General features: G+C 31.7%; 1 protein-coding gene across 1 annotated transcript; it reads left to right on the top strand.

Annotated features, from left to right (window-relative positions):
* The first annotated feature begins 2,820 nt into the window (after positions 1 to 2,820).
* LOC126890900 (uncharacterized) lies at positions 2,821 to 4,908 on the top strand. The gene has a single exon (XM_050660061.1). It carries the CDS (start codon positions 2,861 to 2,863, stop codon positions 3,455 to 3,457), a length of 597 nt encoding a protein of 198 aa, XP_050516018.1. The 5' UTR covers positions 2,821 to 2,860; the 3' UTR covers positions 3,458 to 4,908.
* The last annotated feature ends 9,890 nt before the right edge of the window (positions 4,909 to 14,798 follow it).

The raw sequence follows: 14,798 nt of genomic DNA, 5'->3' as shown, positions 1-14,798 counted from the left end.
ATGTTTTTTAAATAACTCCGAAAATATAATTTTTAGAAAAAAACTGACTTGACCATTGAAAAATTCAGAAAATTTTACAAAAAAAAACCTTATATAAAGATTTTTCTAAAATTAAATCTCTAGCTTCTGTAATTTTTTATTTATAACGCTAAAGTCACCCTTCTCACACACATTGGCGCAATGTAAACTAGCGTTGGAAGAAGGGCACGGTTGAGTTTTTTAAATGTAATTCTTTAACTAATGGATCAAAAGAAATTTTACAAATTGGACATGAAAGATGATAAAATAAGCTATCTTATGGTTGTAATAAAAAGAAATAAGATGTATGGACATAAGTACGGTGTGGGCGGAAAGTGAGACTTACATGAATTTTGTTTAAAAATGATTTAAAAATGTGTAACTAATACAATTTTACTTACAAAGCTCTCAAATTTGCACAACTTACCTCTCAATCATCTTACTAAACGATGTTTCATTAAAAAAAAATCTCAAAAATTTAATTCAAATAATACGCTGTCTCAAAAAATGTAATTTTTTAAAACTTAGTAGTTCTACAGAATTCCCACCACTTTAAGGCGGTATTACTCAAGTTTGAATAAATCTAATACAATTTTTTTAATATTTTTTTAAAGCCTAGGATGTAATCTTTAAAAAACACTGAATTATTTTAGATTAAAAATGAAATAAACAATTTCTTTTTGAGAAAACTAAGAAAGATAACAAAAATGTAATACAAAAACCGAAAATTACCAGCTGAAAAAATGTATATACAGAGTGATCAAAACTTTTTTCTGTAAAACTTACCTAAAATTAATGTAATAATAAGCTTCAAAAATAATAAATGTTTAACAAAAAAAAAATTTTTTAGCTCTTATACAGTATGTCTGCGTAACTTGGAACCTATTGATAACTTTTTTAATATCAGTTTTACGAAAAAAAGTTATTCTTTATAAAATACTCTGCATCGTATATAACATAAGATGCAACCATTAAATATCAAATTTTGTTAATTTTGTACGAGGTATGTAAAAAAATATGAATTTCACTCAAGAGTAAAGTACCTTTATATTTCACAATATCGAAAATTTTTATAAAGAAAAGTTGTTTGGAATTAAAAACTATGTTCCAATATTTAATTATATCCTTGTAATCGAAAATTTGTTTTTTTTTTAATATTGCTTCAAATTAATTATACCAAACATCATTAAATTTTCACTTATTATTTATGATAACTGATTAATTATTAATTTTATGAAGAAAGTTATTCGTCATAAATAGCTGTGCATGGTCTAACACTTAATATGCAAATATAAAATATTATATTTTATCAATATTATACGAGGTATTATGTAAAAAAATTGCATAAAAGTGTAATTGCATATTGACACATCGTTTTTAATTCTGAACAACTTTCCATAATAACAATTTTCAGTATTATGAAAAATATAGGTATTTTACTCCTAACTGAAATTTTTATTTATTGACATATCTTGTACAAAATTGATATTTTATGATTGCATTTAAAGTTTTAGAATATGCAGAGCTTTTTACTAAGAATAACTTTTTATTTATGATTCCATTGCAACAATTTTTTGAATATTGAAGAGATAGATTTTGAATAATTGGTTCTTTCTTTCTAATACATTTTAATTTTTAATATTTTTGTGAAAATTATTTGTTTATCTTTTTTTAAGAATGAAATTCCATATTTGTTTGATTGGATTCTACTTGTTTTTCGTTTAAATATCCGCCATTTTGGATCCGCCATTTTGAAATTTAAATTTTTAATCTTTAATTCAGATTCAACAACCTGTTAAAAATAAAGACAATAAATGTTTTAGAAAAATGTTCTTTTTAGAAAATCCGCATTTTGGATCCGCCATTTTATAGTTTATAATGTTAACATTTAAGTTAGGTTTATCAAAGCTCTCAAAAATAAATATATGTAGAAATAAATACATTTTGTAAAGAAATTATGATTTTACAACTATTTTTTAAGTTATCCGCCATTTTGGATCTGCCATTTTATAATTTAAATTATCAAAATTTGATTCAGGTTCAGCAACCTCTCAAAAATATCCACATATATGTAAACAAACACGTTTTATAAAAAAAATTCGGATTTTACAACTGCTTTTTAAGGAATTTTAGGAAAAAATCCGCCATTTTGAATTTGCAAATTGTAATGTCTGATTCGGGTTCAGCATAATCAAAACTAAAATAAAAACATTTTTTTATCAAAATAAAATGTTGAATTCACCTATATTCTTAACATTATTTATACAAAACAATTGTTATTGTTTAAACAATTAATAAACAATTAGCGGCGAAATTTGTGAGTAGAACTTTTTACTTTAACATATTTATAAACTAACAAAAAAAGTTTTAGAAAAATATAACCTTGTTTGATTTTTTCCGAAACATTGTATCTTCTCGTTCTAATTGTACTCCCCTAATATATGTATCTGCTAGGAATCTTATATCTACAGATCAGCATGGATTCATGAGCGCAAGATCCGCTACTAGTGGAAAGGCATATTGAAAAGGCAAACTCAGCTCGACACCAATATCAAATTGATGCAGAAGCGGATAATCCCAACACATTGGCATGTTCAGCAGATCTTCGGAAGGTAAGAAAATATTATAATGTTTAACATATTTTTTGGACTTATGGGCGGCTACTTTAGAAGTTGCAGTAAATTCCAATTTACTGCAACTACCATCTCCGATGCTAGTTACAGGAAATTGGAATTTCTTCCTGACGCGACGTTTCGATAACATGTTTCTTAATATTAGTCGTGACAGCCCTAATCACATTATATTGTTTTCTTCTCCCAAAGAAATATTTTTTTAGGTCATTATGCTGCCGCGGTGCGAAATGTTTAAGGTGATTTTCGTACCTCGTATTATAGCATTAAATGAAAGTATTGTTCCAATAGGAAGAAAACACAAGCAATTCCCCACAGCAGTAGTTTGGCATGAAGCCATATCGGGACGATCCAAAGAAGACATTATTAGTGCCTTCTATGCTTTTTTTCTGGATAACAGAGACGTGGAAAATGTTATTTTGTGGTTGGACAACTGTGCAGCCCAAAATAAAAACTGGGCTTTCTTTAGTTTCTGTGTGTATCTGGTAAATTCTTCTGACGTCGCTTTAAAATCTTTATCTCTAAAATTTTTTGAACCGGAACATACATTTATGTCGGCAGACTCATTTCACCACCAGGTAGAAAAGTCCCTAAAGCAAATGAAAAAGGTGTTTGATTTCGAAGATTATAAAGATGCTGTTCAAAAAGCTAACTCGTCCAAAGTGAAATTAATTGAAATGAAAATTAACAATTTTTTCAACTGGGAAGACAAAAGTTCTCAGTATAAATTCAGCAGAATAAATCCTCGGCCATATTTAAACAATATGGTTCAGGTTGATTTTGAAAGAGGAAATCAGTTATTGTCGTAAAAATGCACATTTAATGAACAAGAGGCTATAGTATTGAATTTTTTAGTAGCAAAGCACCAAAAGAATGGTTTGGAAAAGCCTAAAAGCAAGATCGACTATCGCGGCATAAGTCAAAATAGGAAGGACACTCTTATAAACCGACTTCGTGGAATTATTCCCATTACCATAATGAACTTTTGGAATGATTTGCCGGTATCCGAAAATCCTGTAACTGAAGATGAATAAATTACTAATCATAATCAAAATTTCAGTTGACATAATATTGCTCTGTATTTATTGGATATAAGTTAGAGTTTTCATTTTAGTTACAAATACAAATTATAATAATGTTTTTTAGTTATGTAAAACGTTGTTTAAGTTAAACAGTATAGTTTACTAGTAAGTTACAGCTCAGCGTCTCATGAGCATTAAATATATTTTTTTGTAAAACATTTATATGAAAAAATTGAAGTTATAATATACATTTTAACCTTTGTTAAGTGTAGTTTTTCTATAGAGATGGTCACTTACGATTTGTTAAACTAATCATCATTACTATTTTAGTTGCTGATTGTTAGGCAAATTTGTCGTAACTAACAAAAACATGTTTTAAACGCTTAGATTGTAAAAAACAAGTTTGTATTTAAATTCTACGTTAAAAAATGTATACATTAAGGTTATTACAATTTAAATCATATTAGTACTTAGGATGGCAGAAAGACAAGAGGTTTTTCCTTAAAATATTTAAATATGGAGATACGACTCTTATGCTTAACAGGGCAGTACTCACAAAGCATTCATTTGCGGCTGAAAACCCTATTGAATATTTTAAAAGGCTCTTGTCAAATCAGTCTACTTAGGCTTCCACTTTTAAAAAACTTTCATCTATGTCGGATAAAGCACAAGAAGCCAGTTAGGCTGTGGCCGAGTTGATTGCAAAAATATGAAATCCCATACAACTGCCGAGACGACTATTTTGCCAGCACCCTGTGAAATTGTTATAATAATGTTTGGTGAAGAATGCGAAGAGGTTAAAAAAATACCATTATCTATTAGGTTAGCAGCTAACATAATGATTATTATAAATAAATCTAGTTTACACTTAATTTCACTTTGTCATAACACGTTGATATTACCCATGGTAAGTTAAACTTCATAGGGCAAAGAATCGGATAAAGGATGGCGATAAGAATCCATCATATGAGTGTTGGTATATGGTATACAGAAAAAAAGAATGAGCAACACTGTGTGACCTTTTCTGTACAATCATAACCAATCTTTGGTACTGCCTGACATATTATGAGATAACTTTTTCTTCTCTCGATTTAGACGACAAAGTGTGTTGTTGATACAGTTCCAATTTCTTTTGTTTTATAATAATCATAAATTGACTTTTCAAATTTGAAGTCAATACTAACGTAATGATTATTATAAATAAACTTCATAATATATGTACTACTTCAACTGTTCTTTTTTCTGGTATTAATGGCTTTGGTTAAGGCCAATCAGCTAGATTTTGGTGGATTTGTAAATCGAGTATTCATCACTGTTACATAATAAGCATAATATATCTATGAATATACGTTAATGAGTTACGTTTTACTTGCACTGTTTGTTAATGAACCAGTCCCATTTAGTCAAAAAGCACTTCTATATAAATAAGACGATGACTCCTCAGGGTTCCACAGCAAACTCTTCTGCAGCTCTCTACTTTAATGTAATTTAGATCTATATGAAAACTGGATATAGAAAACGCCATTACAAACAACATTTAATATTAACAAGACAGTATATAATTACATTTATACACTAGATCAAGATTTTGAATGTTATTTGACATTGTCTCTTTTTCCTCTTTATGCAGATCCAATATACTAGCGTATTCTATGAATCCGTAAAGGTTAAAAATTGCATCTTCAGCAGAAAATCGGCCTGCATTTACAGATAATCAAAAATCCATTAATCAGACTGTGATTTGACAATGCTTTCACCTAAAAAAAAAAAATAGAATTAGAGTAAATCAACTATTATATCTATTATATTTTATTATTCAGAAATATTTAAAAAACGAAGGTTATTTTATTCAGATTTGTGCAATTCATTTTATAAGTGTTTTTAAGTCATTCTGTAACTTAAATAAACCGTTAAACTTTGTAATTGACGGAAGGAGAGACAAATGTGTGAATTAAGAATAACAAATCATTTTCAACATTGTTGGCTTGTCAAACAAGCCTAAACGTGAAACTCTATAGCTTAATATTGGCTTGAGATAGACAACGGCTAGTGCCTAGGCTATTTTCCCTGCCAGTGGTAGAATAAAAAATTAAGGATTTTACTACCTTTAATGAGAATTGACCAAAATTTTAATTTGACAATTAGAATTTTACCTATTTTATAATAATAATAATAAATAATAATCATCGAGAAGCGGAAAATTGACCATAAGCAAATGATAAAAGTAGTAAAAATATTAAAAATTTGTTTAAGTCATTAAATATGTGCCTACGCCTTTTCAGCGCTTAGCTACTCATTTGGTACTATCAGGTGGTCAAAAACGGATATAGTCTTCAGCGGAAAGCAGGAACACTTTCACAAAGGCACAAAAACATCATCCCCGCAGTGCAGTAGAGAGAACAACATTACCGCGGTATCTAGGGGAAAGATGAATAATGGAAAAATTGGTGAGCAACTTGGATAGTCCATAGCGGCCAGTAGTTCAGAGAAATAAGGAAAAAATATCCTGTTGGTGACACAACCCCCTCCAGGCCGAAATCAAATTTTTTTAGTAGTGTGACATCTATAATAATAACCTATACGTTTCCTGCAGCCGATTTTGATGATATACATAGTTATAAACAAAAAAGATCAAAAAACGCTAAATTCTCGCTTTTTTCGTCTATTGCCAAAAAGTTGAGCATTTTAAACAAATTTGGAAGTAAGAAACTCATAAATCATAAAAAACTTAAATATGTCGTTCGCTGAATATGTCTATCCTTATTGGGTGCTTAGAAAATTGCAAAATATTTGCAATATATTTAATTTTGTATCGCAGAATTGCTTCCAATGGTATTAGTTTTTTACAATTTCATTTTGCAACGAATTAAATGATTATACAAACATTAATATAAGTTAATATTATTACTAAAAATTATACAATTTAGATAGGTTAGCAAACAGAATTTGAGCTTTACCATATCTTCGAAAAATGATTCAATGCTCTTCTTATTTCTTGAACATTCTAGGAATACATGGTTCATATCACCAACTTCTCCGCATAGACAATATGGGTTTTCATCCAGTCCTATTTTATATTTGTACAAAGGAGTCATAGCATGATTAGATCTTATTCTGTTTATTGTAACAATGAAGTTTCGTTCTGTTAATCCATGAAACCAGCTTTTTGATGGTATGTTATTTTGGTGGCAGACATAGTTAAGCCCTGTCACTTATGAATTATATTCCTGCTGCCACAATTGTTTTAAATGTGAAGTAAACTTGGAGGTAAGATCTGTAGATGGAACATCGTATTCTGTGTCAGTGGCTGATTTGGCTAGTGTGTCTACTACATCATTACCTTTTATTCCTTAGTGTCCTTTAATCCACACTACAGTTATTGTTTTCCTTTGTTTAGTTGCTTCAAAGTTCAGTTTTCACATTTCTGCCTCTATGCTAGTAAGGTTTTTAACAAAATTTGTACAATAGTCTGGGCTGATTATCGGAGAATAGGCCATTTTTGGGAAAAGTTATTTACCAGCAATTTTATTGCTGGAATCGAATTATAAGATCCTATATATTAATAATATAGGTATGCAAAGTCCTCAGAGAGTGTGCTACTTTTTTTATAAACAAAATGGCGCACGAAAATCGTGTTTTTTTTTAATTATTGCTCTATAACTCCGAAGATTTTAACTTTACAACAAAAACACCCAAATAAAAATTCACCGTGATTAAATTCTGCATAGAGACGCGTTTTTCCCGATCTGCTCCTACGAAAATTTTCCTCGGAAAATGCGGGTTTTCCCAACAAAATCTTTAATTTTCAAATAAAGTTTTAGATAAGTAATTATCTACCAATAATTAAATAATTTGGTGACTTAAAAGCCTTTTTGGTTTAGATTATAGTTCCAGAAGCTGATGAAAATTAAACGAATATTTTAGCAACAATTCAATTGTTAATTAATAATTTACGGTCGCAATAATAACCAAAATGATTATGATACACTGATCAAGCTTTGAAATCTTATAAAGATGAGATGCCTATTTAACATTTTGTCGACAAAATATGAATTTTTTATTTTTTTGCATAATCTTTAAATGTTTTAAAAAAAATAGTTATAAACAAATTAACGTTTCTCAGAAAGTTTTTATTATATTATAATTTTAAAAAATAGCTAAAATGCGCATTTCAAATATCTTGAAAATGAATGCTTTAAAACTTTTTTGCAACCATTTGTAAAAAAGTTATGAAACAGCAAAGTAAACATACGATTACTACTGTGTTTATAATTTTTTTTAATTCTTTCAAAGCGTAGGAGTTTAAAGTACAGGCTAATTATTTACAAAAAAATATCGATTATCAGTTTAATGGTTATATTTTAATTAAAGATAATAAATATATTTTTTTGTAATTTACACGCGCGAAAGTAGAGTAACACAGTACTGTAGCTAAAATTTTCATTCGGAGCGACGACCGGCCGCGTGATGGACACTTTTAATAAATAATGTATGCTGCGTGTCAGTCGCTTCGAGTGAACATTTTAGCTCCGACTCTGTATCAGGCCTACGTTTGCGCTAAAAATTACAAAAAAAAAAAGTATTTTTAATCTTTGATTAAAATATAACCATTGCACTAATTTTTGACATTCTTTGTGAGTGATTAGGTTGTACCATAGACTCACTTTTAAGCTTTGAAACAATTAAAACAAATTATAAACAACGGAGAATTCGTATATTAACTTTGCTGTTTCATAACTTTTTTGCAAATGGTTGGAAAATTTTTTTAAAGCATTCATTTTCAAGACCTATGAAATACGCATTTTAAGTATTTTTAAAATTAGAATATAATAAACAATTTCTGAGAAATGTTAATTTGTTTATAACAATTTTTTTAAAGATTATGCAAAAAAAGAAAAATTTATATTTTGTCGATAAAATATTAAATAAGCATCTCATCTTTATAATCTTCATAAGTTTGATCAATGTATCATGATTATTTTGGTTATTATTACAATCGTAATTTGTTAATTAACAATTGAATTGTTGCTAAAATATTCGTTTAATTTTCACCGGCTTCTGGAATTACAATCTATACCAAGAAAGATTTGATGTCACTAAGTTATTTAATTATTGATTAATAATTACTTACCTAAAACTTTATTTGAAAATTAGAGTTTTTGTTAGGAAAACCCGCATTTTCCGAGGAAAATTTTCGTCGGAGCACATCGTGAAAAACATATCTCTATGCAGAATTTAATTGCAGTGAATTTTTATTAAGGTGTTTTTGTTGTAAAGTTAAAATCTTCGGAGTTATAGAGCAATAATTGAAAAAAATACGATTTGTCGGCGCCATTTTGTTTATAAAAAAAGTAGCACACTATCTGCGGACTTTGCATACCTACATTATTAATATATAGGATCTTATAATTCGATTCCAGCAATAAAATTGCTGGTAAATAACTTTTCCATGAATTTTGCTAATTAGCCCAGAGTACAATTACGGCCGCTGAAAACTAAGCGTGCAGAAGAAGTTCCGTTAGTTCTCGTTGGCATATTTTGTACCTTTGTAGCTCCTAGCATTCTTCAAAGCGATAATGGACTGGAATTCTCCAACATAATTATAGAAGAACTGTGCTCCATGTGGAAAGATTTGGAAGATAGTGCACAGTGTAAGCCAAGACACAGTCAGTCACAAAGATCTGTTGCGAATAAATACATTGAAAATATACTAAGTTCCCAGTTAGAGCAAACAAACAAACAAGTTGCCAGAGGGTCCTCGATCTGTACAATTCGCCAAGAATCGAACTTACCCTTTTGGCACCAAGTGCAGTCCGTATGAAGCTATGTTTAAGGTTCCTGCCAAAATCGGTTTTAAAGCGTCATCACTGCCAGAAGATCCTTTACAAAATATTTCGACTTAGAAGATTTTGAAATAGAAGTCAGAGTCGTCTATCAAGTCTCTTAGTGATTAGACGTGTTTGATTTAAAAGTCGATTCACTAATTGCCGCAAAAAATACACAGTTTTTTTACCTTTTACTCATTTATTTGGTTAAGTTTTTGGATTTCTACAAGTAAGTCGATTCATTACTTAATTTGTCCTGGGAAATTATACTTAAAAATCCGACTTCTGTCTGGGACGGATGTCGGGAACTTCACCTGGCGGCGGGAAGCCGCCGCGATCTTCAAATATAAGAATCGGGGATATCAGGGTTCTGGATGGCATGGAACTCGACGATTCAAATGTAAATATTAATCAAGATGGTTTTCGTGGATTTACAGAAGCCGATAAGAATAATATTGCAACAGGGGACAAAAATCAAGTTTTTCCAGCAGATAATGATAACAATAAAAGCTCATTAACAACAACAGCAAGTAATTTAGACCAGCCAAACCAGTCTTTCAGACGCGATATTTCCATTAATAATCGATTTACGTCAAGAGATACAGGTCCGTACTTAATTTTTGTGGAACACGAAGTTTTGAATGTGGGAAGATTGCATCCAATGAGACTTGGTGAAAAACTGTTAGCACTTTCGGAATACGAAAAATCGATCTTAGAAATTAGTAGCGTGGGTCGTAACAGACTTAAAATTGAAGTTAATTCAGGGTTAGTTGCGAACAAATTAGTGGAAAATTCGGTATTCAAAGACAATAAACTGATAGCTTATATCCCCTCACATTTAACTGAAAAAAAAGGTATTGTGAGATCGGTCGATACATATCTGACTGAAAATGATCTTGTTAAAGTTATAAAATCAGAGTGTTCTGTTCGTAAGGTTCAAAGAATGTTTCGAAAAGTAATAAAAGACGGAGTGATTGAAAAAATCCCCCGTCAAATGATAATTGTCACATTTGCAGGGAACAAAATTCCCCAATTTATTTATATAAATAAAGTGAGATGTCCTGTAGACACGTACGTTCATCCTGTTATGCAGTGTTACAATTGTCTTCGTTACGGTCACTCTGCATCTCAATGTAAAGGAAAAAAGAAATGCCGAAACTGCGGCAAAGAAAATGATAGCGAATGCACTCAATGTGATAACTTCTGCATTTTTTGTAACTCTAATTCACACAACTCGACAAATCGAGATTGTTCAGAGTATAAAAAACAAAAACGAACTAAGGAAGCAATGGCACACCTTAATATTTCTTTCAAAGAGGCCGAAAAAGTTATTGACAATCCTGCCTACACTAGTATTGTTCAAAAAAACAGATTTGCTCCGTTACTGTCATCCACTACTGAATTCCCTTCATTAGTTTCCAGGCCAAATACCTATTCCAATATTGCTCAAAGCTCATCAAAACATTTGCCTTCCATTGCAAATATTTCAAATACTGCAGCTTCTACTAGAAAAAAAAACGAAAAATACATCCATCGTCTCCTACGCTTATTACCGCTCCAAGCGAATTTAGCTTTTGTGCTAGCCCCGTATTCCAGTTCGGAAACTATAATAAAAATGTATCTAAAAATAACGATGAACATCTTAAAAATGAATTCGCTACTACTTTGAAGGATTCAATCAATAATTTCTTTTCAGACATTCCTGCTCGAAACCCTGCGATTAATAGTTCAGTTCCCTCTATACAAGATGTAGAAAATATAATTAACAGCGTGATTGAACATTTCTTTACCTGATATGGCCGGTTTAAAAATTGTCCAGTGGAACGCTAGATCAGCGTACTCTAATAAAAACTCTATTACGCAACTTTTTACAGAAGAACACTTTGATATAGCTCTTATTTCGGAAACTTGGTACAAACCTAAGTATGAAATGTCCTTACAGGGATTTAATATTATTAGAAAAGATAGACGTAATAAACGAGGTGGAGGTGTTAGCATAATTATCTCTAATAATATTAAATACAATAATATAGTATTCAACCAAACATTTAATAAAAATATTGAAGTTTGTGGCATTGATATTGATGTCAATGGCACCAAAATATCTGTGGTTAGTATTTATCGTCCAGGTAGCATTGCAGTCACAGTGTACGACTATGTTTCTCTTTTTCAACAAATTCCACATAATTTTATTATTGGTGGCGACTTTAACGCCCATCATGGAGCCTGGGGCTCTATAAACAATGATCATAGCGGTAACATACTCATGGAAGCTTTAGAATACTTCGACAACTTTATCATTGCAAATGACGGATCTCCTACCAGAGTATCTGCCCCTGGCTCTCCTCCATCATGTGTTGATCTTACCCTCATTTCGTCCAACTTTAGCTCACAATTCTCTTGGTCTGTTAAAGCAGATACGTATGGCTCTGACCATTATGCTATGACATTTGTGTTACAACAACTCAGAATTGATAATATTAATATTACCCCCATTCATAAATGGTCTATGCGAGAAGCTGATTGGGCATTGTTTCAAACAAAAATTGATAAAGATTTCTCCGAGATTCCGCTTTTCAACAATACTAACGAAATGATTAACTTTATCACCAATTCAATGACATCCTCGGCGGATTCAGCTCTTAAAAAAACTTACCCCTTCTCTCCTAAAAAGGCTCCTCATCCCCCTTGGTGGGATGAGGAATGTCAACAGTTAGTTACCCAAAGGAAGGAAGCTTACAAAACGTACAAGCGCAATATGATAACTTCAAATTATATCAATGTAAAAAAAAATAGATGCGCTCTGCAAAAGAACCTTCAAATTGAAAGCCAAACAGGCTTGGGCAGACTATTGTACTCAACTTAATAGGAATTCAAATCCCTCGGAAATTTGGCGCCGGATTAATAGATTTCAAAAGAAGAAAAATGATATCCAACCATGTGAAGAAGATGAGGCGGAAATACTTTTTCATAAATTAGCTCCAAGTTTTGTTAGTCCTTACATTCACTACACACCCACCAGTAATCATGATCATTCTCTTCTAGGCCCAGTTACACTAAGAGAGTTAGAACTTAATATCAAATCGTCAAAACTTACTGCTCCAGGCTTAGATGGCATCAATTACATGATGATTAAAAAGCTCCCTGACTCGGCGAAACACTTTCTTTGCAAAATATATAACAATATACTTTCAGGAGATACGGATTACCCCTCACTAAAACAGTGTCTAATTATTCCTATTCCTAAGGTCAGTGACAACAAAGCTCTGCGACCCATTTCTCTAATGTCTTGTGTATTAAAAACTTTGGAAAGAATTATCAAACTCAGATTAGAATGGTGGTTAGAAAATAATAACATCCTCCCCCAATCCCAGTTTGGTTTTCGCCGAGGTAAAGGTACTCTCGACTGTGCAGCCAATCTTGCAACGGAAATTCAGTTGGCTTTTTCGGAAAACCATTATTCAGCTGCCTTATTTTTAGATATCTCTAGTGCTTATGAAAGCGTGCTGTTGGATTGTTTATATGAAAAGTTAACATACATCCATATACCACCACAATTTGCATTTGTTCTTATTAATATGTTCCTCAGACGACAGATCTTTATAAAATGCAATACAAATACTCTAGGTCCTAGAGAGGTTAACTCTGGTCTGCCACAGGGGTCGGTGTTGAGCCCGCTTCTATGTAATATCTATACCCTCGATGTTCACAACCTTGGTATAAACGCAAGAATTTTACAATATGCTGACGATTTTTCTATATACACTACTCATAAAAACTACTCTCAATGTGTTAGTAATCTTAAGTATATAGTGCATTGCTGCTTTAAATACTTTCCTGAACAGGGATTTGAAATATCACCTCATAAATCTGCTATTGTATTTTTTACCAGACACCAATTGCCAGAACTTAATAGCCTTACAATTCAAAATCACACTATACCTGTTTGCAAAACATACACATATTTGGGTATCACATTTGATTGCAAACTGACCTGGTCTGATCACATATCAAGATGCATTAAGAAAAGTGAAAAAAGTCTTAATATCCTAAGAGCAATTAACAGATATCATTGGGGCGCTGACCCTAACATTAACTTGATTTTCTACCGAGCGTACACTCGATCTATCCTAGATTATGGTTGTTTCTTGTATGGATCAGCCACTAATTCCAGACTTTCACAAATAGATAGGGTACAGTTCAAGGCTCTACGCATTGTTCTTGGTGCATTTAAATTCACTCCCACAGCTGCTCTCCTTGCAGAGTGTGGCGAACCCCCCATGCAACTTCGACGACAGTTACTAGCTGAAAAATTCGTCGTTAAACAAAAACGATTTACACACAACGACCTTATTAAAAATTTAGGCATCTTAACTGCATATAGCTACACTAATAAATACTGGCACAACAGAAACTGTCCCCCTCTAGCTGATGCATTTGCAACAGTCTCAAACATCGAACTACGTGATGATTCTGGTTTGCCGTTCTTCACGGCTAAATTCGATATATGTCTTACACAACCAAATATTATTTTTCCAGAATATAATGATAACCCAGCAATTAATAACATAATGCAAATAGAATTAGAGAAATTAGGTAATTTACATAAATTTTTTACATGTGCAGTGTACAGGGAAAACACAAACGAAAGTTTGTTGTTTAAACTAAACAAAAACTCTACAATCTTTACAGCAGAGGCACTTGCTATATTTAAGGCTTTGGATTGGGCAAACAATTCACTGCTACCCTTGTCAAACTTGGCTATAATATCGGATTCGAAATCTGTTTTATCAGCTCTGGTGTACCCGGTTACCTCCATATACAATAACTCAATAATCGTGGAAATTTTGACAACCTTAAGAGCCTTAGATTATAAACAGATAAATACATTCTTCATATGGGCCAAAGGGCATTCCTCCATAACGGGAAACGAAACAGCTGACAAACTGGCAAAAAGAGCTATCACTGATGGTAAACAAGTCCCCGAATTAACGCTACAAGACGCATTATCTATATGTAAGCAAAACTTAAGAGCTAAATGGGCAGACAAATGGACAACAATTAGATCTAACAATGCATTTCAGTACTGCACGCTTTTTCCAACACTTCCTTCTACAAAGCTTGCTAAAAGAAGCCATCCCAATAGAAAAATTAACACCAAATACATTAGGTGCCTCTTTGGACACGGAGCAGTCAACTCTAAGCTTTATAAGATGAAATTGGCCACATCCCCCCTCTGTGACTGCAGTGACAGTTTTGACGACTTTAATCACTGGATTTTTCAATGCAGTCATAATTCTAAT

Source organism: Diabrotica virgifera, chromosome 9 (assembly GCF_917563875.1).
Source record: "Diabrotica virgifera virgifera chromosome 9, PGI_DIABVI_V3a".
Lineage (NCBI taxonomy): Eukaryota > Metazoa > Arthropoda > Insecta > Coleoptera > Chrysomelidae > Diabrotica > Diabrotica virgifera.
Note: the sequence above shows the minus strand (reverse complement) of the source record. Positions and strands in the feature narration are given on the sequence as shown.